Source organism: Centroberyx affinis, unplaced genomic scaffold (genome assembly GCF_046629955.1).
Source record: "Centroberyx affinis isolate AG114_WGS23_722 - 3 ecotype Tasmania unplaced genomic scaffold, CSIRO-AGI_Caff_v1 ptg001683l_1, whole genome shotgun sequence".
In the NCBI taxonomy this organism is placed as follows: Eukaryota; Metazoa; Chordata; class Actinopteri; order Beryciformes; family Berycidae; genus Centroberyx; species Centroberyx affinis.
This window is the reverse complement of record NW_027280102.1, coordinates 79,178-104,791: the sequence shown is the minus strand read 5'-3', so window position 1 is coordinate 104,791 and position 25,614 is coordinate 79,178. Positions and strand designations below refer to the sequence as shown.

The 25,614-nt window shown below is 41.9% G+C and overlaps 1 protein-coding gene across 1 annotated transcript in view; it reads right to left on the bottom strand.

Moving 5' to 3' along the window:
* Window positions 1–656: 656 nt before the first annotated feature.
* Window positions 657–25,614, bottom strand: part of LOC139651561 (serine/threonine-protein kinase 10-like) — a gene marked incomplete at its 3' end in the record, with an annotated part of 48,404 nt that continues 23,446 nt past the window's right edge. The window contains exons 3-11 of the mRNA XM_071528522.1: window positions 23,693–23,741; window positions 22,007–22,156; window positions 18,011–18,083; window positions 15,476–15,670; window positions 14,555–14,636; window positions 8,763–8,897; window positions 4,931–5,302; window positions 4,147–4,590; window positions 657–787 (exon numbers count right to left, since the gene is read on the bottom strand). Of these exons, the coding sequence (XP_071384623.1) occupies window positions 657–787; window positions 4,147–4,590; window positions 4,931–5,302; window positions 8,763–8,897; window positions 14,555–14,636; window positions 15,476–15,670; window positions 18,011–18,083; window positions 22,007–22,156; window positions 23,693–23,741 (1,631 nt within the window). The remainder of the gene's footprint in view (window positions 788–4,146; window positions 4,591–4,930; window positions 5,303–8,762; window positions 8,898–14,554; window positions 14,637–15,475; window positions 15,671–18,010; window positions 18,084–22,006; window positions 22,157–23,692; window positions 23,742–25,614) is intronic.

Genomic DNA, 25,614 nt, shown 5'->3' with positions numbered 1-25,614 from the left:
GTCTGATGTTATTACCCTACACACATCAGATGTAGTGTCATATTCTTGCCACTAGATGGCAGTGGCAATACACTAGGAAATCCCCAGGGCTTCAAAGGGTGTAGAGTGTGTATGTTAAAAGTGTCTTTACTGGGCAAAATATGGTTCTTTTTAAAGCATATTAAGTAACTGAAGTCATTGGACAAAAGTGTAGATCCTCCTCTCAGAAGATTTGGACTCCCTATGTCCCACTTCCCACATACACTACAACTAACTGACCTCATCTTCACCCCAATCTAAAAGTAACTTCACAGACATCGGTTTTTTTTAGTTTCCTACTGTAACCCAAGTTAGTAATTTTTCCATAAAAGCATTCAAGCTTTTTGTGTCCACTAATCTCAAAGGACTAAAGACCAAAAGAGCAGGATGCTTGAAAAAGTCTGTTTAGTAAACGGACATCCCAACATGGAGCAGCCACACACACAACCGTCCAGACTCAACTCTGAGCCAAAGAATGAATGGACCCCTGAGTTCATGCCCCTCGTTTAACGAGAAATAAAACAGCGTCACTTTTCCAGGAAACAAGAGGGGGACAGACAGGCAGGCAGAGCCACCATTGGTCCTACTAATGTGTGTGTGTGTGTAAGAGAGAGGGAGAGAGACAGCGACAGACTTACCTGAGGAACCTCATCTCCTCGTCCTTCTTCTCATCGTCGCCAATGATCTTGGAGGTGGTCACGCTCACCTCCACGCCGTCGATAAGGAACTTCCTGGTTCGCTTCAGGGTCTTACTGGAGAAGCGAGAGTCCTGAGGGGGACAGTTAGAGAGAGAGGAAGATCAAAGGTTATGAGTGCGTGTGTGTGTGTGTGTTTCCTTCTAAACTACATGCGTTTGGGAACAAATATATTGGAGATTGAAGATTATTTTAGGGCATTTCAACACTATTATAGTGGAGTGGAGCTGAAAGATATTGACCAAAAAAATCTAATTGCAATTATTTGATAGAATATTGCAATTGCGATTTAAACTGCGATTCTGCGATTTTTCTTGTTATACATTTTTTTATAACTTTAAGGCAAAGTGATTTTGTTTAAAAAATATAGATGTGCAGGATTTACTGAGTTTGAGTGTGATGAAAGGTTTTCACCAATAATTTCACCAAGATTACCAGGAGCTCTAGAGCACCATGTTCAGAAATCCAGTTTGGACGCCCCTCTCTTTTAAGGAATTAATTGCAGCCTCTGCGATTTGGAAATTGCAGAGGTCTATATTACAATTTTGATTTTTTTTCGATTTACTTTTCAGCTCTACAGTGGAGAGTGACATGTGGGAAGGCAGATTCAAACGTGCTATTGCATGGTACCTGCTGCAACACAAGGACACTTGATATTGCTAAGTTTTGAAAATAAAAAATATGTGTGTGCATGAGTTTGAGTCTCTTTATCTGGCAGGAGGGGCAACTCAATGTGTGTGTGTGTGTGTGTGTGTGTCCACTGATATTCCTGTTAATCCGGTTCTACTGTAGCAAGCACCAAGATGCTCTCTCTGTCACTCTAATGGGGAGTGCCAAGCAGGAAGTAACCCTGTCTAACACAACTACATCACATCATCCCCTAAATATGACACTCTGTAGCTGGGCTGGGCCTCTTTTTCAGCAAGATACAAAATCTGAGTACCGAGCCTCAGACCTAGGACTCAGCTTAAAACATATTTAGTGTCACTGCTGGGTGAAAACCTCATTACTCCAAATTTGGCTGATTTTCACATTTTCACTTCAATTGAAGGATTTCACGCCCCTCTGTTGGTTGAGAAACTTCTGCAAAACCGCTTGAGTGAACCACAAAGCCAATAAGATTAAATCAATAATGCATCGTCATCAAACTAATAGCAAGGGTGTTTTTCTTAGTTCCTGAAAAGTTGATGTTTCATTATATTTCTCTCATGGGACCTACCAGGAAGAGGCCCATGACCTTTGTGTTGGCTCTCAGATCAAAGTTTAAGAACCCCCTGAACCCCTTTTTGGTAGCATTGGGAAAGACAACTGCGAAAGCAGAGACTGCAGCATGAGCCTTGAAATACATATCCAGAGACAAGTCCATATTATTTAACACTGAGACTTAATAAAAAGAAATGTTTAAGAGACGTTAGCGCCCGACTTGTCTCCGTCTTTGCAGCTTCATAGGCAAAACCTGCCATGACTGACCAGGCACATGCTGTTGAATGGTTATATATTTCCACTGCCCCCTATCTAAATCAGCTTCCACTGACAATATTTACAAAACTGATAGGGTGGAGTTTACACAGTAAACACTGGGAGGCTCAACCCCTGGATTTCATCACTTCCTAGTTGCAACATATATCAACTGTTTCTACAAAGACGAGAGAAGAGGAAGGAGGAAATTGACAATGGATGCAAGAAAACAAGGAAGGACTGAAAGAAACAAGGAAGAGAGAATGGAATCAAGAGAGCAAGGGAAGAATGAAGGAAGAGCAGCTCTGTTCTAGGCAGAGTAGGAATTCATTTGGTTTGCACAAACTGCTGTCAACACTGAAAAAGCTGCATCATGAAGCCACTACTCCGCTACAGCCCCCAATCATCCTGTTAGTGTTGAGAAGTTGAAGTGAAATCCGCCAGCTGAGCAAATAGACTCCATATGAGTCTCTGTGTGAGGCTATCACTATAGGGAAGGCAGCTACTGGAAGCTACTTCTGTACTGTTCTGTTCTGTACTGTCGACACCTTCTCTACATGTCTGACACTCATAATGATGACACCTCTGTGTGTGTGTGTGTGTGTTATTAAGTACATGTTGACAGTGTATTCAGAGAACCTGGGGGTCATTCTGTAGCTCAGCTGCTGTGTTTGGCTTTGAGGCTTTATGTGATCCTGCTGTGTTCCCATGAACTGTCATTCAGAAAATCACACTCACACACAAGTACATACAAACAGGTTTTCATGCGCACACACACAAATGCACATGTAGAGCGAGAGAGAGAGAGAGAGCAAGTGAGAGTGAGAGAGTCTGCCTAGCCTCCTATCCAAAAACAAAGATAGCCCATTCACTTTCACTGTGGGCCGCTGGCTGAGTGGCCTGCTGAATAATCTGTTCTGGAAAAACTTACATATCACAAACAGACACAACTCCACACACAGTCAATAGGATTCCAATCATGGTCAGTCCATAAGCGACCAGAAGCGACTCGGTGACAATGGGCTGCATAGAAACGTCCATTCACAGTACTGAATACTGAATAGCGCCCACACAAAGGCCACCATTGGTCCCAGTGAATGGAAAATGTTGCATATTTTGCTTCAGAAAGGCTTGGTGTCTAATGATAAAATGGACTCTCTCTTCTCTCTCTTCACTTCCCTCCCTCCCTGGGATTCTCAGGTTGAGCACTAGCTATTTCAGAAGCTGTTTTTGTATCTGTAGAACTTTCTTTGCAGAGGCTTTTTAATGCTTTTAATGCTAGAAATGTTTGTAAATATTTCCCCTCGGGCCAGCTTCACTAAATGAATCCATATTCACCATAGATCATAACCAATTTGAAATTATATTGCATTTTCAAAGCTTCAAGTTTGAGAGTGTTTTCTTATTTCATTCACTGTATCCACCCTGAATGTAATGTGAAGGGCAAGCCCAATGGAAGACAGGCTTGCCTCTGTTTAAGAGGGTTCACACCCACAGCCCAAAACACAACACCATACAGTCTCAGTTCCTCCGTGGGTGCCGAGAAATAGTTTTTCCAAGGAGGGGTCCTGCTACCGAGGTGCTGAGCTACAGCGGACCATTTTTCAGCACCTTGTCCCATTTCATGTTGAAGACATGCTGTGTTGTAGCACGTAAAAATTAATGATTGGTCTATATGCAAGGTTCGTTCATCTTATTTTTTTATACATTTCAAGAAAACATTATGTAAAGGATTTCTTGATGAATGCATATATGCATCAAGAAACTATTACATGAAAGGATTTTAATCATTCTGCATAATATTTATATAACCTGACTGAAAGGGAAATTACTCACATTTTATGTAGACTTGTTTGTCTAAGAGCAAGGGCAAATATCTTGATTGCTGGGTAACTGAGTACACACAGAAATACCCTTTACCACGTATTTCTAAATGTGAATAATGTTGAATAATTTCTGCTTTATGCTGACTTACCCTGATAGAGAGCGAGATGTTCTCCTTGTTGACCGACATGTCCATGCTCTCTGAGGCCATGCTGCCCGCATCCGAGTACCGCTTGTTGGCTATCCTTCCGTTGGCGTGGGGCGAGACAGTCTCCATGTTTCCTCCTATCGACGTCCGCTCTGGGGTTCCCTTCATCATGCTGCCGTTCAGCCCAGAGCGAGGTGCAGGTACTGGGGTAGGAGTGGAGCAAGGCGTAGGAGTTGGGGTGGGGGTGACAGTGGAGCTGGGAGGAGGACTGGGGCTTGGAGCTCGTACCTCTCCGTTACCCCTAACGTTGCTCTCCTCCTCGGACACCAGGATCTTGGGCACCTCTGGCTCTGTTGGTACCATGACGATGTCAACCCTTTCCTCGGGTTGTGCCTCCGGTTGGGCCAGCAACGGTGGCTGTTCTGTCTCCGGGGTCTCCACGATAACCTTGGGAGTTAAATCAAATTAACTTCATGTATAAAATCTTTGAATACACAGTTAAAACATTAGGAATATCCCCCTGACAGCGAAAGAGAAATCTTTCGCTAAGGTCTAAACATCCCTCCTTAACCTGTGTTTATTTACATCTCCCCTTTATTGCTCAAGTGAATTTGAAAGGTGAAATCAACAAGGGGTAATATTGTTTTCTTTGATTCACCTGGTCAGTCTAGTTTGTGGAAAGAGCAAGTGTTCCTAATTTTCATATATAATACATTTTGCGCAACGGTATAAAATGCAACAGGCTTCACACTAACAGCCAAAGAATCAACAGATTCAAAAAAAGCACCTTTTCTTCCTCTGATGTGGGTGTACTCTTCCCGTCCTCGATGCCCGAGTCCGAGCTGGAGGTCTTGGTTGAGGCCTCGCTCTCAGATTTCTCCGACTCAAGAATGACTTCTTCGGGCAGCTTGTCGCCCTGATCTTCTTGGTGAGGTGTCTGGCGTGGCAGGGGAATGGGGACCACCACGACGCCGCCGGGGTCCCCCTCTGCTGGGGTGTCCGGCCTGGCCTCCTCCCTGGGGACAGGTACTGGTATGGTAGGGGAAGGTGTGGTGGGGGAAGGTGTGGTGGGGGAGGGTGTTGTTGGGCTTGGGGTGTCTGGAGATTGGTCTCCTTCCAAACTGGTCTGGCTGGTCTGGCATGACTCCTTGCCTGGGGGCTGAAGGAAGAAAGAGGAGGGAGGGCAGAGGAGAGAGAACAGGAGTCATTGTCATGCATGGATGTGACAAAACATTCAGCGATAATGTTTTTAGGCTCTGTGTTGCTGGTGTTCTCCAAAATGTTAATGTTTTTAGCCTCGCTGCTATTTGGTCTAAGCCCAAATGCTAATGGATGAAGTCCTTTAAGCCTCAAACCAACACTGAACTAACCTTGACCTTTGGTTTAGTAGGAATGCAGTAATTCCTGTTTAGACTCCTGCGCTACTTGTTTCCCCTCTTATTGTACCTGGGCTGAGATAGCCATCTAATCAGTAATAAGTAGCAATAATAATTACAGAGGTGAAAAGCCTGTGTAAATCATGGCAGACATGCAGGAAGAGAGGGACCATGGGGGTATTTCACTAAGCATGAGGGTTTTTCATGTTCATGTCTTGTAGCCATAGAAACTTCATAAACCATAATTGTAAACAACACGGAATAAGTTATTTCATGATCATGTGTAGAGCTATATGGCTAACCGAGCAATTCTGCTTTTTGAAATACTCTTCTGCCGTCTCCCAGCATGGGTAAACAATGCCATCATACATCTTTATGATCAGGTCTAGCCTTCCTAATGGTGTCTGAAAACATCTCCGTCTGGCTGTGTATGATATATAGCTAGAGAGGAATGGCTGGCTAACTGCCTGGCTGGGTTCCAGGGCCTTGAAGGGTGTTTACAGCACTGGGCTAGCTTCCTTCTGCATGTGGGTCGAGGTGTACCTGTGTGTGTGTGTTTGTGTGTGAGAGAGAGAGAGAGAGAGAGAGAGAGAGAGAGAGAGAGAGAGAGAGAGAGAGAGAGAGAGAGAGCGCTTGCAGCTGCCCTCTGGGAGACAGTGAGGAAAAGAGATGAGGGTCTGGTAGTGAAGTGAAAGTCGTTTGCAATGTGACGACTTCCCAGTTAGCTGAGCTCAGCGATGAAGAAGTCTGATGTTCAGACTCTGCAGGCCAACTCGTCTGGACCAGCAGGCCATACACGTATAGTAATGCACATTAAAGTATATCATAGTAATCTGAAACATTTTCATATTAAAAAATGTCAATCTTTCTACTCTCTATTGCCAATTGATATAAACACAAAAGGTCAGTTAGGTCTTCCCCAGGAAAAATCCTCTGGTGGACAGGAAGTGATGCGTTTTCCTGCAGCATCAACAGTGTTTTGTTTGGAATAAATAAAAGAGCAGCTCGGCAGTTAGCATGAGCAGCGATAGCCGCCATGGCTGAACAGACAAAGAAAAGAGTGCCACATACTGAAACTCAAACTTCATCAACAGAAAATCAGAAAGACGTCACAGTACTGACCACACTGTTTGATTGACAGGTGATGTCTGGGAAACACAGCGCAGAAACACCACAGCAATGAGTGCTTGCACCAGAGATGTTGCCAAAATCTTCTTTAAAAGGACTTGATAATGAACATGAATGAGCTGAAATAATGGCTGAAATCAACCAGACAGATCCTACAACAACTCTTACTAATCACTACTCTGCAGCCTATATTCACCTCAATAAAGTCATCAATAAGCCGTCACACTAACTGTTGACATTATCATTGGCAACTTTAGGCTGTGGCTGGTACTTTGTCAATTCTGCTAGTGCCTCAGGCAGGTATCAAACCAGCATGACTTGAATCAGTCTTGTCTATTCTCAAACATTCTGGGTAAATAAAATCTTGAAATCTTGAATTGACTTGACACTGAGGCTGTGAAGGTTAGCTTCATGCCTAAGGCTTGAACAGCTAGCATTCAGGAACACAACAAGCAGGGATAATCTCCTAATAAAAATGAATTTATGGCCTGGAGAAGAGGAAAAAAAACACATTTCTCTAGTCAAAACTACCTCTTGACAAGATTATTTCTCAGGTCCCTCAAGGTCATGAGATGTACCGTACACAGCCCATGTTTATTTACGGGTCAGACTGCAGAGGCAGAACAATGTCAGACTCTAAATAATTTACTCTGTCAGAGGTTGCGAGGTGATAGCATTTCTATACACGAGTAAGGTCTAAGGCAGCACCTAAATTTAACCTTGCCGCATGGGAGTGGGTGAATGCCAGTGTTCCGGTTTCTGTTCCTGTGTTTGTGCCGAGCGTGGTTAAGTGCAGGCTGATGCCATGTCACTTTCTAATCCAGTGCTCTCTAATAGATTTAGAAACGCTCGCCTGCAGAACGGACCTTCAATCTTTTGGCAGGCAGAGCACAGGAAGGCCGTGTTTACAAGAAATGCTGCTCTAAGGGGTCAACAAGCAAGGACTTCAAAAGCTGGGGAAGTCGAGATTGAAGGAAAAGAGTGTGTGTGCGTGTGTGTGTGTGTGTAAACGTGTGCATGTGTGTTCCACCTCTCATCTTTCTGTCAGTTGTCAACACTTAGACCGAAAACACACTTTTCTAAAACCACTGAACCCAAACTGTCAGATTCAGCTTCAGACCGCCCAGAAAGACAGAGAAAGTCTAAGACCACTGCAAAAAACAAGTTGTTCATACTCATATTCAGTCTTTCAATGTTATTATTAAAACAACTGAGAAACTCTGCTAATGGGGGTGAGATAATTTCACTTGTTTCAAGAATTTTCTAGAAAGCAAGAGTCAATATTTTGAAACAAGGCAGAAAAAAGCAGATCACTTCACTAGTGTGAAGAAAATATCACTTTAAAAACAACAACAAACTTGATTTGCACTGGAAACAAGTGATCGCAACTGACCCCAATGGCAGATTTTTCCCAGTTGTTATGAGACAAAAATAAACACCAATGTAAACTGGGATAGGATCCAGCCCCCATTGATCCTGAAAATGATCAAGCGGGTAGAGAAAATTAATGAATGACTGAAAGAATGAATGACTCAGTACTTCCACAGACAGAAGAAATATATATAGAAATGTAAAAAGGACAGGTAGATGATATAAAGACAGATGGAGGATAGATGGATGAAATGTAAAATATATAAAACTGGAGTAGTGAAAACCAAAATATACCAATGAAAATGTGAAAAGATGTATACCAAGGTGCTGGATTAGAGGTGAGGGATTAGAGCTAAATAAAAGATCAGTACCTGGAACTGGTCATGGGCCTATTTTAGATGGGTTTTCACATTACTAGAGTACTATGTTTTCATGGGCCTTTGTCCAAAGATAAGAGACTAATTTACTTAAGCTGAAAAAGTTTACTATGCTTCCCTGGAGTGCAGTAGATGATTAGAAAGAGGGTCCAGAGACGGTGTTGTGGATTGACCCCTGCCTCTCGAATCACATGTACTGGCCTAGGCCTAAATGCCACCAGAGCCTTATATTTCTTTCAGCCTTACTGCCTCAAAAAAAACAGAAAAACCTACTGGGGGAAAGTGGACTGCCCACTCTCCTTTTAGAAACAAAACAACAAAAAAGACTATGAAGGGATTGAAAAGAGAAAAGATCCAGGTTTGGTACCACAGTGAGCTCCGCGGCGTCATCCTCCTCTCCTTCCTCTCTATTGTCCTCGATTTCCTCCATGACCTCAGCCTTGGCCTCGGCCACCAGCTCCCGCAGCGGGCGGTTGGACGTCACCGAGCTCACAAAGGGGTGCTGTCGACACAGAGACAGAGGAGAGATGGGTGTTAGCGGCATCACCAGTCAAACAAAATGAGTGCTAAGCATAAAAAAAGCAAGACTGAGTTTACAGAGACAAACTCTTTCTGTTCTCTTCAAAAAAAATAACAAAACAAATTCCTTAAAAACATTTTTCTTTTTCAGTTTACACCACCCATCGTTCAGTTTCCCATTTTGAATCTACGCACCATATTCTGAGCTTAAATGAGCTTGTAAACAATACCATAAACATTTACCAGATAACATTTGGGTGTTGCCAGTACAAAGAGGGAGAGAGATTGAAAAGGTTGACGTAACCGCAGGATAAACACACATACAACCATTAAACTGGTGTGTGTGAGTGTCAGTAGACCACCATGAAACAGCCGTGCTTGAGGGACGCTGCAAGTACAGGAATGGGGAGAGAAGAAGAAGAGATAACCTCCAATATATGTTGGTAAATATGCTGGTAGTGGTTTGACTTCTGGCCATTTTATGTGTCACTACTTTAGCTGTATTTGTCTTTACTTAAATCAGACGAGACAGCCTGCAGGAAATGTGCTATGACATGCTGGGGTAAAGAAAAACAATGAGTTAGAGAGAAAAGGGAGAGGAAGTGCGGTGACTCAATGAAAGTAAATTCTGGTGAAAAGAACAAAAATAACTGCTGCAGACAAACATGTACAGTAGCTTCGGTACAAGCATGGGTTCTGGACAATGTTAACACCAGGAGAGGAGTGAGACTGAAAGACAACAAGGCAAGAAAGGCGAGGCAAGGGGAGACTTTCACTGCTGTCACCCTATCTACCACCTGGCAGCTCCTGATCAGCAGTCACTCTACAATGCAACTGTCCCAATGAATGATATACTGATGAAACAAAACTAACAGCATGTCCTTAAAATAGCAAGCCATGTATATCCTGCAACTTATAAGGAGAAAACAGTGTTTTTCCGCGGCTCAAACGAGGCAATAAAAAGGCGAGCGGCGAGAGAATAGAAGCTAAATTAAAAGGTGAGTGCAGCAGGGATAAAAGACCTATCATCTATTATTCAGCTACTTTGCACTGTAGTGTAATTTAATTGGTACAGCTGGCAAAGGGGAAGGCTGCAAGAGGATTATGAAGAGTGTGTGTGTGTGTGTGTGTGTGTGTGTGTGTGTGTGTGTGTGTGTACGTGCGCGCACGCACAGGGGTTTGTTTGTGTGCTGGGTCCCGTCCATGAGGACCGCATTAGCCCTTAGCTTTTACCTTCTCCAATGACAAACAACAGTCAGCTACTCTCTAATGACTCAGGTAAAAGCTGAGTGCCATCTAGCCGTTTATTACACTGCAGAGGGGAGAGGACAGAGCGAGGCAGAGGGAAACAATACTGCTAAGTGATGCTGCTGTTTATTAGCAGTTCAAACGGCACTGAATATTATTTATTATTATCCAGTTTGGAAGACACAGACATTAACATGGTATGAAAACATCAGTTTAAAGGCCTCATACACACACACACCTTGGACAACTTATGGACAAAACAGACAACATTTAAGGCAACATTTCCCAATTAAGAGAGTATTGTGTATTGCATACATTGGGACTTCTTGTTGGAAGCATTTAAGATACATTTTTGTCCCATATGTCCTAGTGTATCAGAGACTTCTTCTTCTTCTGCAAATTATCTTAAGTTCCAATTATGTAACATGCTTCCATCCAATGTGAAGCAAGTTGTGAAGTAAACTTTTGAAATGTTGCAAAACATAGAATGCAAATTATGTAAGTTTCCATTAACTGAGTTCAAGCAAATAAATTGGCTTCCTGAATGTTAGGTTAAAGCAACATCAGAAAACACATTCACAAGGAAAACGACATGGAAATTTAATTACAAGTGAGCATAAACTTTTTTGCAATATTGAGGAAATGTTATTAAAATTTGCCATTTCTGCTCAGCCTTCCCAATTTGATATGTCCTAATTTTCACAAATGTACTTCAGTGGAAACCCAGCTACTGAGGCGGAGGAGGGACATACCAGTAACTCAAGCCCCACTACGAATTGAACTGAAATGATTTAGACTCCACCAACACCACAGCACCACTTCCTGAGAACATTCTCACAGACAGAAAACAGCCATCAGTCTGTCAAAACCACAGCAGGGACCTGCGTTGGTACCGAGTGAGCTGAATAAGCTGCAGGGTTGTCATCAAGAACACACTAAAAAATCCTGAAAAACATGAAAACAGTAATCTTCCATTTTAAATAATTTGCAGTTGTGCGACCAATAACACCTGAAAAACCCCATATGTGAATTTGGGATCCTATTTACTGAGCTAAGCAGTATTTCTTGTAAGTGGGTGTGGTAGTGGTGGTGGCGGCGGTGCAGGGGGTGTACGTGCATAAAAGTGAAATAAAATAAATAACCCAGCCACTCTATATAGAGGCCATCTGCTCCTCCCCTTCCTCAACAGCAAAATGGCATGACATTCTGGGCTTCCTGTGGAGGTGCTGTCAAAATGACGGGTCAGAGCAAGAGTCTGAACTATATCTCAAGCCTGGATCCCAGGAAAAGGGTAAATTCATTCAAGATGGATCGTGAGCTGAGTAAAAAGCATATATAGACTGATGTGGTTCAAGAAAATTTGTTAGCCTAGCTTCTAGGGATATATCAATATGTATATAAGTTATCAGATATCGATACTGGTCTCAGATATTGCCGTAAATACAGTATGGGTATCAGAATGTATCCAATACAAAAACCTGAATGACAAAAATGGATTATAAAAATTTCTTGTCCAATGGCCCCAACTAATGGTCCAAGTCTACATTGTTCAGTGATATTAACTGGTTTAAAACAAAATATTAGCAGTGTATCCCTTTCTCCTTTCCCCTCAGGGGTCATTACAACACCTACAGTAGCGCACTTCTGAGATTTTAACTCCAAACTGTTTATTATCACAACTGAACCCAGACCACCCCTGCTCCAGCTAAACCCAGTTTCACTGGGGCAAATCAAAGCAGGGGGAAAAAGGCTGACGGTGTAGTATTGCAGCCCCGTTGGATATAATGATGTTATTTTACCGCCATTTTGGATCAAGATGCGGATCAATGGAGCTTATGTCCTGTCTTTGATGTTTCCATTGCTTTAGACCCCGCGAGTCTGGCCATTTTGGGTCTTATATGGATGGCTGCCTGGCGACAAGGCGTGAAATGGTTAAATGTGAACCATATGGGCTATTTGGGAACCAGAGTAGTAGGAGAGGGGACAGCAGGAAGGCACAGTTACCTGTATAGTAATGACAGGGGAGTGTGTGTATGTGTGTGTGCGTATGTTGATGTTGATGTCGCAAAACCATTACAAAGCCCAGGCTGGGATATAAAGTAGACAGAGAGAGAGAACAAGCAGAGGAAGACAGACACAAACAGTAGCGAGAGAGAGAGCTTACAGTTTATACCCCTGCATATACACTACCAGTCAAAAGTTTGGACACACCAGATTTTTCTTTATTTTTACTATTTTCCACATTTTAGAATAATAGTAAAGACATCAAAACTATGAAATAACAAAAATGGAATTATGCAGTGACCAAAAAAGTGTTAAACAAATCAAAACTATCATATATTTTAGATTCTTTAAAGTAGCCGCCCTTTGAAAAGAAATTCATACATAGGCATCAACTTCACTATTTATATTTGTCTAAGAAACTCATTTCAAGGATTTAAGCATAAGCCTTTATATCAAAATGGCTTTAAGATAAGTACAGTACAATACAGTACATTCAATCAGGTGTGTCCAAACTTTTGACTGGTAGTGTATCCCTTAAAAAAAGTTGATGACCAAGACATTATCTATCTTCCTCTCTTTATTTGCAGTCATACACACTAAAAAATATATCCACCTATACTCCTGTCTCCATTATCTATGATTCATCATTATTTGCCTTTTTACCTACTGTACTACATGCGTTTTTCACATTCAGACCATCCGAACGATTAACTGGAATAATGAGTCTGACCTAGCAAGTGTGACATAAACTGACGGTCATTTACAGCCAGCAATCATCAGCCGACATCCATTACTCAGCGGGATTTATTCCCAGCTATCTAAACGCTATCTGACAGCCGTTAGGAGCGGCAGTGGCATGATAACCATCTGAAACCTCCGGCACGGCACCAAAACCGGACCGCGCCCGTCTCTCCCCGACTGCAGAGCACATGCAGAATTCCCAGAAGGCCTTGGTCTAGGGTATTCGTCTCCCTCTCTCTCTAATTGGCCAGAGGTGGCGAGCTCGGAGTGATCCAGACGTGCTATTGGCTGAGACCGGGAATGTAAATAGCTGGCATTCCCTCAGCTGTGGGATGCAGACAGGAAACTGTGGCTCTTGAATTTTAATAGATGTTGCTCGCTCTCTCTCTCTCTCTCTCTCTCTCTCCGTTTCATCCACACCCTGTTCACTTGTTTTCTCTTCCATTCTTTCCCCTCTCCCTCTCTCTCTCTCTTCATCTCAGGATTCAGGATTTTGAGAAACCTTTCCCATGGATCACTTGTCAAAGCTCCTCCACGAACTTCAAAACAGTTTTGACAGAAGAGTTTTTGTGCCAGAGAAATTGGCACCAGTGTTTATTGGCAATGATACTGCAAGTCAAAGTCCCCCTTGCACTTAAATGTGAGGTGCTGTTGTCTCATGTGTGCCAAAGTGCACTTCTGGGACCATTTGAGTTGTTTATACTGTATGCTGCTGCACCAGTGTCACCAAGACAAATCCCTGTGCATTTACTGTACTGCAAACAAAGGGGATTCTGATACTTAGCTAATAAGAGAAGAAAAAACTATTTGAGAGGATTTGTCAACGATTTTGAGAGTAATATTTCTTGGTGTCAATATTTCAGAGACAGCAAGTCTGGCATCCCAAGACAAAAACTTGGACAGGATCGGCTTCTAAAAATCCTGAACATTCCCCTATATTCGCCTTTTCTTCACACTACCGGTCAAAAGTTGGACACACCTGATTGAATGTACTATGTTTTTCATCAACTTAAAGCAATTTTGATCTAAAGGCTTACGCTTAAATGCTTGAAATTTGTTTCTCAGACAAATATAAATAGTGAAGTTGATGCCTATGTATGGATTTCTTTCCAAAGCCTTTGCATTTCCATCAAGGCAAAGGGCGGCTACTTTAAAGAATATAAAATATAAAGATAGTTTTGATTTGTTTCACACTTTTTTGGTCACTGCATAAGTCCATTTGTGTTATTTCATAGTTTTGATGTCTTTACTATTATTCTATAATGTGAAAAACAGTAAAAAATAAAGAAAAATGCCCGTGTCCAAACATCCAACACTCTCTCACCCCACACACTCTGGCTCTGTCTACACCTGGTCGGTTTCTTGTCTGGCCTTGCCCTCTTCCAAATGTCCTATACCTCTTTCTAACCACCCCCACGCCCACGCCCTCCACGTGGCACCGCTCACCTCCCTAGCATAGATCACTCCATTCATGGCTTAAAATAGAAGATTAACTGATAAGGTTCTGTATGTGTGTGTGTGTGTGTGTGTTGTGTGTGCCACTGCAAGATAAGGACAGCAAGCGGACAATGCCCTACCGTGCATCAAAGCGCCCATGTTGTACAATACTCACTAAGTTAAAGGTGCTCATTGTGTATCGGGGCGTACCTCTATGAGTTGTGCCGCAGTCGGCCGGCTCTCTGGGTTTTTATCCAAAGCTTTCTTCAGGAAATCTTTAAACTCCCGCGACCTTGGGTAAACACAAGGAAAAGGCATTAATCAAAACAAAGGGAATGAAGAAAGGAGGGAGGGAGAGAGGGATGGAGGAAGGAGGGGAGAGGTGCTGTGTTTTTTTTTTTTTTTTTTTTAGATAACTTCATGACAGAGCAAACAGAGAACAGAGCATTTCCAGGAATGTGGCGCTGGTACAGTTGGCTGCATAACTCCTTGCGGGTAGCAATCGTTTGGTTCTTAAATGCAGCGATATTTCTTAATACAAATAAAGCTTTCAGCAGAGGTGATGAGTAGGCTCCCCACCCCGAACCCCCGCGTTCAACACCCGATAACTTCAGCTATGCGGTGCTGTACGTGCGGCAAATGGAACACTCAGACTCGTAAAACTGACTGGAAAATGCCACAGCTTTGCACTCGCTATAGTCCTGTCTCTTCGCTGAGTTGTGGCTGTAGTTTTGGAGCGGCCAAACTGGACCGCTGGTGGAGAGGAGGAGGAGGAGGAGAACGTGATATATAGAGTGTCGACTCTACACTGACTGTGCAAAATTTTGGGAACGTTTACTTGCTCATATTCCATGAAATCGACTGACCAGGTGAATCGAGGTGAAAAAAATGATCCCCTGCTGACTTCACCTGTCATATTCAGTGCTGAAACCAATGAGACATGGATTGTGCAAAAGGGGCTACAACCCAAAGATGTTCCCAGGGTTTTATATACTCGGTTTCTATTTCTATTTTCTATTTCTCTACAATGCAAGCCAGCTTTCTGTTCTCAATTGGCAAATTTGACATGGGAAGATTCTTGACCAATGTGTACAATCCAGCGGAAATCAGACTCATTTTAAACGCTCTCACCATTTATTTGGCTGATCCAGGGTGGGAGGCTCCGACTTGGCTATCTTCAGCAGGACCCTCATGGGGTTGAGCTCATGGTGCGGGGGTTCAATCTGGGCGAGCTCGATCAGCGTGATTCCCAGAGACCAGATATCCGCCTTGTAGTCGTACGGAGCATCCTTCATGGTCTCACACATTACCACCTCCGGAGCCATCCTGGAGACAGACAAAACACGCACACAAAGCAACAGTTAAAGTTTTGTAGGGACCAGGACATAATGCAGGGCACCGAATCCTCACTCAAAACTCTCTATTTTAACTCTATTTTAGCTCTACAGACAACAAGCTATGAGACCTATACTGCATGTTATTGATGTATTATCTTAAACCAGGCTTAAAGGAATAGTCAAGGTGTTGAGTGGGGTGTCATCCTCCCCACAGGTGCTATTAAAGTTCTTCTATAGAATTAACTATTTTGTGAAAAAGTGCATCATGTGACTTTTCTGAGACATGGTTGTGGATAAAATAAAGCTGAGCATGTGCAGCAAATGTTTAAAATATGAAGATATTAGAAAATGAAGAGCACTTGATCTTCCTTTTTCTACAAGTTTTCAAGCATAACACATGTATTGCAATTTTAGAGTGAAGGCATCACAGCACACATAACCACAGTATGCAAAAACACAGACGCCTGTAGAAGACTGATAAAGAGAGTAACACCAAAACAGGAAAAGAAAGGGAAGAGTTGTATTCCAAAAATAGATATCCACTCTCCCATATTGACTGCTGGCATGAAAGTTATGGGTTAGTATTTAAGTTAGAAGTCATCTTAAGACATTTGCTTATAAAATAAGTTATTTTTTTCAAATAATATTGCCTGATGAGTCAGGTAGCAACATTTTTCAAAATGGATATATAGCATTTTGGAATGAAACCCTTCAAGGACAAACACTGATGCAGCATTCATGATATTGGCATCTTATGGTGGCATCATTCTCCTCAGCTGTCCATCTGGGATTACTGAACTTGGAGGCTGTTTATGTGTGCGTCTGGCCATGTGCACCTTAAATCCAAGATCAGATCTATAAAATATTTCCCAAGGTGTATGTGTCCTAATGATTAGCAGTCAAAAGTAACTTGTGTTATTGAGCATGATTGTGAACAAGGTGACGCAGCTAATAAATAACTGAAGCAGTAAACATTTGATGCGTGAAATCATGTTGGAAAAATATGATTCTGTTTCAAAGGTTTACCTGACAACTTTTCAAGACAACCATAAACTGACACAGCAAACCATAAAGAGAGAGCAGTCCCAATATGGTTTTACCGTTTCTGATCTTATCTGAAAGCTATAGTTACAAACACATTTATATCTCCGAATGAGAGCAACCAGTGACTAGCTGGTGATTACTGCAGAGAGAGTTTCCCCACTCTCATTACTCACTAGTTTGCATGTGTCAACATCAAGCACACTTCTCCAGTCAGCGTGTGTTTGCTGACAATTTGCAAAACGGCTCTCATAGCACAGAGCCACAATCTGAGCTCTTAGATTTACTTAAGAAGTGCTAAGAAACTATTGTTTACTCCCCGTTTCATGTTGACTTTGGTTATCAGTGCATTCAGCGAAAGGTGTACGCCAAAACTGTCGCTAATATTCTATTCAGCACATAAAGGGAAGGGTTAAGTTTTCGTTGTGCCGGGAGGGTATTCCTGACTGATGAGAACCTGTTCTAGTCAATGGTTAACTGTGACTGACCATATTCACAGAGGGAATAGCACTATGGAACAAGGTTCAGGGCAACACCAACACAGTGCAGCCTTCAAAGTGGAGAGAGTTGCACTGTTGTGAAAACAATAGAGGGTTAAGGTATTGAGTTGAGTACACAACTCGGTGTGTGTGTGTGTGTGTGTGTGTGTGTGTGTGTATGCATATGTACAATTTTAACTACTTGATATTTGACTTGATGCATGAAGAGAATACTTGAGACTTGACTTGGGTTCTGGTGGTTCTGGTTGGGATTTGACTTTGACTTGTCCTTTGATGATTTGAAAGGTTTCTAAAGTCTTGACAAAAGATTGTGTTTGTGTAAATGACTTAGATTGAAAGTGATGAGATTTGCTCTACCAGACAACTGAATTTAAATTCTGTTTTCTGAATTTGTATGGACTGATTGAATTTATTGATGTTGAAACTGATTATAGAAATCAAACTCATGATGCTCTTACCAAGTTTTAATCCTATTAAAACCATATTGCATTGAAAAGTCAGATATTTAGTTTTCTTTAAGATAATTGAATTGATACTGGACTCTTGATTTGTTCTGACTTGACTTGGTGTTCTACATTTAGACTTGGGACTTGACTTGAGCCTCAAGACTTGAGACGGACTTGGGACTCGAGCAAAGTTGACTCGGTTACACCTCTGGTACAAACACATTCAGTTTAAGTTTGCTCTTAAGAAGTAATCATCCACTGCATCTACAGCTCACACAAAGCAGTGTGTGCAATCCTTTTTCACATGATGGCGTTCTCATGCACAGTGTATGTGTTACTCACCAATATGGCGTTCCAATGAAAGAATCTCTTCTTTGTAAGGTTTTGGTGTTTTTTGCCGACACGCCAAAATCAGCTACAAGGACGAAGAGAGACAACAAAAAAAGACAGGTTGAGAAAGTTAAAAGACATTCCACAACAGTAATTCTTAGTAAGAGGGGATTGATTGACAACCCCTCCCATCCTCTCTTTTCTCCTCTAGTGGGGCAGACAGATATGTTTCCAGGTCGTAAAGCTGTCATGACATCATGGTGGGCAGAGACGCAAAGCGAGCTCACTGAATTTATAGCAGAAGCCCTGTGTCCTAAACAAGCGATCCCCGTTCCCTGACATGACCCTGAGCTTATATAGGGGTGTTATTTTGACTTTGGCTGAACACATTTCTCTGTCAGAATGTTACTAGTGGCACTCCCTGGGTTGAGATTAGACAAGTGTTTGGCAGAGGAGCCAAGGATTTCACTCATAAGACAGCAGACTAACTGCTTCAATTACAAACTGGCATGTTCTATTACAGGGACTTAAGTGACTGTCTTGGTTTCACAGACTACAATCCAAATGTCCTTGAATTCCCAGAAAGAGTTTACTGCTTAAAGACAAAAAAAAATAGTATTGCAGCACATATAGTATATCAGCTGAGGTTTCAGGGATCAATGTCAATATCCTGAAAGACCAGTAACATACACTGGTAAAATACTTGTACAATAAGTAATGACTCAGCCTGAGTAACTAATGTGACATAATTGCAACCCCACAGAAGCCACTTCAAGGCTCCACCAGAGAATCATCTTCATACCAAACATTCTAAAGGTTGCAACACACAAGGCAATTTTTGGGGCTCCCTATTGTAATTGATGCAACAATGCCAAGGCAGCTCCATGTGCCAAGCCACTCCTCAGCATTCCCCAGAATATTTGCCCTGTATATCACTGCCTTCAATCTATGTTCCCGAGTAGAAGCACCAAGGGTGCGTTTCTAAAGAAGCATTATCATATTCATAAGCAAAACACTGTACGCTGCACCTGAGGGCTCTCATGATGCACCACACCATCATGCACTGAACCCATGGACAAGAATAGATGTTCCAGAGGAAAATGTAAACAGGTTTCTGACTGTATTCTGACTGCAAGCCCAGAAGACTTGGACTCATATTAAGTCAATTTTCTGAGAATGAAAGTACTGTTCTAGAGTCATGACTTGGATTCTATGGTTTCTCCTTATTCATTTTAAGTGAAAAATCAAAATAATGCATTTATTCTCCCGTATGAGTATGCATAACAATCCAGTGTTGTTGTTGGAGGTCATCACCGTGACACAGCAGCAAGACAATTTTTTTGTCTTGATAACTGTTGTCCAGTGTTTTTATTTTGGTCAAATAAATAAGCCTAGATCAACAGTACTATTCTGAAGATCTATATAAAAATAAGCCCAGGGTGCCGACTGCAAGCTAAGCTGCATTTACAGTATATAAAAAAATATTCCCTGAGATATTTCTTTCTCGCTATGCACCATGGGCTGGTATATTTGGCTCACCTCAAAGACAGTTAATTGCTGCCTTGTTTGCATTAATATATAGTTAGATAACTCTAGAGGCTGTAAATGAGCCAGTGTCATGACTTAATGAGTTAAGAGAGGCAACTCCCAGTGATTATATCTAGTTGTGGTGTTTTGAAGGAAGTATGTGAGGCTTCGGAAAAGGTTTTCCGCTAGTAGGACACATCAACCTCAATGAACACAGTGCCTGGGAAAATGTGTTAATGAAAATTGAATTAGAATTAAAAATAAAGACATACAGTAAAAATATATGAAGAATAACTAAACCAAATATCTCTTGGGGGATAACAAACATTTTGAATCAAATTAAACCTAACTGAATTAGACTGAAAGCTTAGTGATCTCATGATTGAGTGTTTTCCTTGCACAGCACAATCTGTTTAATCTTCATCCCAGAAGGTCCAAATGTTGGGCAGGCGTTTAAAAAAACAACAATGTGGAGGAGAGATGTTTCTCTCTCCCCTCCGCTCCCATGACTGACACTTACATAAAGCATCTATGACAATCAAACACAGTGTTGGCTTGTCTGCCGAGCCATGCTTTAATAGAAATCATATTGACTATTTGGCTGGATCCAAAACTTTGACTGTGCAATGTCAGGAATGCTGAGGAATCTTCAAAAAGCCCATAAATTAGAATATAAAAGGAGAAAACTTTGCAGAAGACAGCTTTCTCACACAATGCTCATTTATGATCCCCCTGTGGTGCCTCAGGAGGGGCACAGGGCCTCTGACGTGTGTGTGTGTGTGTGTGTGTGTGTGTGTGTGTGTGTGTGTGTGTGTGTGTGTGTGTGTGCGTGTGTTTGTGTGTGTGCGTGAACATTCATGCGAGACGAAGAGACAACAGACCCACTTTCCAAAGATAACTTACAATGTGCAATGAGAATGTGTTGTTTATCTGAGAGTCAGTTATACTAGCATCATTTTGGAGATGGCCTGGTTTTGCTCAGTGAAATATGATAAGGCACAAGGAAAGATTATTATAACAAATTATACATCTCCAGGCTTCAGAAATTTGGTCCAAGAGTTAGTTAACACATCATCATACAAAACTGGAAATTACAGTAGCTTGGGCAAAATAAGTTTAAGTGGGTTTCCCCCACACTGTACCCCTGCAGGTAATAGATCAAATGCCACACTGTTAATATCCTCCACCATCTACCCACAACAGAAGGGTCAGAGGTCGTCTTACAGCTGAGCCAATGTTCTGGAAAGGCATGTGAGCGGAACACAGAGCATCAGTCCAGTGTTCTGGAACAGTGAGGGAAGAGAATTCCAGTTCTAGAAGTGTGGGGAAGAGAACGTTCCTTCGAGACAAGGTTTTCACCTCTGAGAGGGATGCTGTTAAAGTAAAAGATAAGAGTTTCCCACCAGCTGGCAGTTTACCCCAGTGGTGGGGGGTGGGGGCATTAAAGTCTCTCAAGCATAAACAAATGGGGCTATATAACTTGATACTGCAACATTAGCTGGCTCTTATACTCCCATCTGATTATCGCTATACTTAAGTGAAGGCAAGTACATACAGCTAATTACAAATGAGTTACCGCCTCAATGTGTCGTGTAAGCTGTGTTTCTAACTTTGCATCTAACTTTTTAAGGTATCTCATTTTTTCGGGCACCAAAGTCTCTCACTCTAGTAAAAGCTAATGAGGATAGCATTAGCTAAATTGATACTGCAACATTTGCTGTTATACTCCCATCTGATTATTGCTACTTTAGTGCAACATACCGTTCACATACCAGTGGCCAATTTCGGATACCGCTGACCAATTTTGGATACCCTTAGCCAAATCAGACATACATACTCTTTGATATGAAATACAAATTTTAGCTTCTTGAATATGCATAATTTCATGTCACTTTCATGTCCTTTCATCAGGTTAGCCTACTCTTTAAAAAAATAGTTGCTAAAAGACTAGAAACTGCATCCAAGTGTGTGTCCGGAATTGGCCGAGAAGATTCCGGAATTCTTATATTAATTACAAATGGGATTACCTTCTCAACATATAGTGCAAGCTAACGTTTCTAACTTTGCCCGTCTATTCAGTTGGCACAGACAGAGCGGCAAAATGAATAATGGTCATTGTTCACCAACATGCTTTCAGTCCTTGACAGCATTAAATCTTGTATTTTTTGGAAAACTGCACTGATGAGAAATGCTAGGCTTTGAACGCCAGCTTCATGCATCAAAGTAACTGAAATTAATATAAAGCAAAAATTTACTTTGGTGTCTTAATTTAACTGGTGAGCTGCCAAAATATTAACTTTAAATGGGGCACTATGAATACAAAATTGACAGTGCAACCTCTCCAAAAGAAAAACAAGTCAGGATAGATACAATAGAGTTTAATGTATTGGGTCTTGAGAAAGGTCTGCAGACCAATCAACTGCATCTTCGTCCCCTGGCTTTTTATTTTTTTATTTTTTTAATACAAGTCTGAAACCTCACCCAGTTTGATGTCCCCATCCAGCATGAGGAGGATGTTGCCAGCCTTGAGGTCTCTGTGGATGATCTTCATGCTGTGGAGGTAGATCAGAGCCTCCAGCATCTGACGACAGATCACCTTAATCTGTGGCTCCATCAGCCCACGATCCAACTCTAATGGGGAGAGGAGAGGAGAGGAGAGGAGAGGAGAGGGGCGATGAAGAGGGGAAATAGGAGGTAGGGGAGAGAGGGTGAGGGTGGTGGGAGATCAGGAGAGAGGAGGAGAGGTTGGAGGAGGGACAGGGGAGACAAGAGGAGAGGAGTGGAGGTGAGCAGGGTGTGAGAAGGGGAGAGGAAACAGTTAGAGAAAGAAAATAATTAAGGGGTTGGATACTGCTAAATTGAGGCTTCAAAACCCATAATGGTGAAGTGGTATTTTTACAAGGCTAATTACTGTGCACACCTTGCACATTCCCTACTTTGTGTACATACCAAGAAGTCTTGAGGACTAAGAGCAATCAGTGTGTGAACTCCACAAGAATAAACATTACAAGGTTAAAACTAGGATGATACGTGTCAAGCATCTCAGAGCTGAAGGATAGCGAATTGAAACTTGTGCTAATCTAGGATTCATAATATTTGAGATCGTGTTGCTTGATCAGTAATCCTAGATCAGCCAACGCTTCACCAATGCAAGCCAGTCCTCCTCCACAGACTTCACTCTGCTGCCTGTGTGTTTGGTTAGCTGCAGTGGGGGTACAGACGGTTATATGAGGTCGTGGATTACCGTGGAAAAACACACCAGGGGGATTTCCCACACCGGGGGACTCCACCATGTCCGACTGCTTTCTAGAGCTTCACAGGCAGCATACAGAATCAGTAAAAGTGCTATACATGATCAGAGTCTAGTCATACAGATCCACTGGCAGCCAGTGGCTGGTTTCAGTATGTCTCGCAGAAATGTGAATAGAATTAGAACTATATGATTGGAGACACACATTCATTGTAACCATTACAAATGGATTTTAATGGAATGGATTAAACTGCCATTGTAAATTTCCTGTTGTTTAATATATACTGTGTTGTAATGTTTGTTGCAGTTTATGTATATTTCATAGATTTTTTTGCTGTGTACTGTATGTATATTGTACTTCTGTTCACCTGCCCTGGGAACGTGGGAGGAAAATTCCCGGTTTAGCTATATCTCTGTAATGCGTCAGACTTCTTGGCGGTTTATTTTTTTTATTGTATGTGGTCCCTGTTAAATAAACTTAAGAAAGAAAGTAAAGCAAAGAGAAAAACTGAATCATGGTCTCAAAATTAAATATCCGGCATGAATTAAATGACCATCTGTTTCTAGTTGGAAGTGCACATCAAGAGTATTGTCTGCAATTTTGGCCTTCTAAATCAATTTGTTTGGTAATATTCCATTCCCAAATTTGTGCACCAAGCGGCTATGCAACCATTTTTCGACGTAAAGATTGGAGCTTTAAAACAGCACCTGACGTCCTTGGCCTCTGATCATTCCTCTATAATTAAGTCATTTCCTCAGAGCCGACGCTGAAGGGACGGGGTAAGTTATAGCACTGCCGCAGGTATGGAACCTGACTCTTGTGTGTGACAGAGGGAGAAAGGTGGAGTGCTTAAGAAAATACACAGAAAGCAAAAAATAGACAAGAGAGAGAGGCAGAGAGATAGAGAGAGATCTACCTAGCATTGTGGCATCCACAGCACCTCCAGGGCAGAACTCGATCATGATCTGGGGAAAGAAGGGGAGAAGAGAAGAAGAGAAGATGAGGTTCAAGTTGACCAGGCATTGCGAATACATGACAGCTTTACTGTCTCATCTCGTCCTATTCCAATACACTGACTTCTTTGCATTATCCTTGATCATTCTGACATGCATGCAGATTCTTAACATGTTTTAAACAAACTGTCTATTAAATGCAAGTGCAGCAATCAGCACTGAAGATTGTGAAAGGAGTTTTTGCACTTTAACAGGAAAGTGTGCAACACTATCTCCATGTTTAGATTTGCCAGACACTCTGATTTAGGAGCAACTCGCATTAAGTGTGACAGTAAAATAAGCTTAAATTTATGTATCGCAAACATAACATGCAACCAATTATAAGGAGTGGAAGGGATAAAAATAACAGCAGCAAATCAGTAGAATATGTGAAAACATTCCCAGTCACTGGAAAATCCATTTGTCATCAGCAAACACAACAAAGAAAAACGAAGAGTGAAGTTGAGCATTTTGTTTTTTCTTTTTTGGCAAGGCATGACCAAAACAAGGCTCAGGTATGGGAGGAAGGTAGGGAAGAGGATGGGGTGAGGTATTTTCTGAGAATATTTTGAAGATGTAATAATAACAATAACAAGTGTCTCTTCCCTCCTGACTGTGAAAGAGAACATTGCCTCTCAGCGGAAAGTTATTGTGCAATATCCTCCATTAACATCAGCGTACATTAATTTCGACACATGAAAGCTTTGGACAACCCTAACCTTTCCCCAGTGCTAAGCAGTGGAATATGTCTCAACGATTACATATATCTTTGTCTATTAATATTGCAACACTTCTGGAGCATAGGATAACATGCAAGCTGTATCTTTTCCACAGGAATGCCAGAGTGACACAGGAGATACAGACTGCAGAGAGCCAGTCAGAAAGCCCTAAATGTAATCCAGATTAAATATTATTCTGTGATTATTCTGTGTCTAGGACCCATTTTGTGAACAAAATATCATAACCAAGTCTTTATAATTTAGGTTACACGTCCACCAGGAACCTCGCATGTGCTTGATTCTCTTCTTGTTATATTCAATGGAAGGGATAAGCTGTCGCTTGAGTGATTAGGATGCGTTGAGAGCTGATATTTCACCTTTTAGCGAAAGAGCGGAACACTTTAAATGGGTTTTCAATAGTCACATAGCAACAATTCAAGCACTTCCCCCAAGCATCTGTTTAGTGCTGCTAAAAAAACAGAAGTACCAGGTGGATTACTGGGGCATGAAGGTGAGTTTTGGGAAAGGAAAAAAAAAAAGGATTCCATTAGCCATCATCATGTGGCTTTTAAAGTAATTAAGTAACTCAGTCTGAATCTATTAGTAGACTGCGGAGTGTTAATGTTTAACTGTCATCACTACGGAGTAGGGAGAGCACTCCCTACTCCGGCTGAGCCAAACATTTCTTTTGACATCTGTGGTAAAAGTACTATACACACAGTAAGAGTCTTTGCACAAGAATATATACATATGCATGCAGTTGCCGGTGCATGCAGGTGCACACAACCGCACACACACACACACACACACACACACACAAGCAGAAGAGAAGAATCCTGTGCAAAGTGAAAAGTGGAGAGCTGGATTCAGACTGAGGTGCGTGATAACAAACTGTCAGTCTGTAACTCCACACTCTTCCTGAGACACATTGCCAAATAAATACCAGTCCAGCACTGAAGTAAAACAGAGAGGGAGAGGGAGAGAGGGAGAGAGAGAGAGAGAGAAAGAGAGATCACTCCCTAAAAAGGTGTCCTGTTGGCCAAGACTAACTTCCAACAATCACCTTTCATTTCCTCTCCTTACATAGTCAGCCTCTCTCTCACTCTCACCCACACATTACTGTCAGG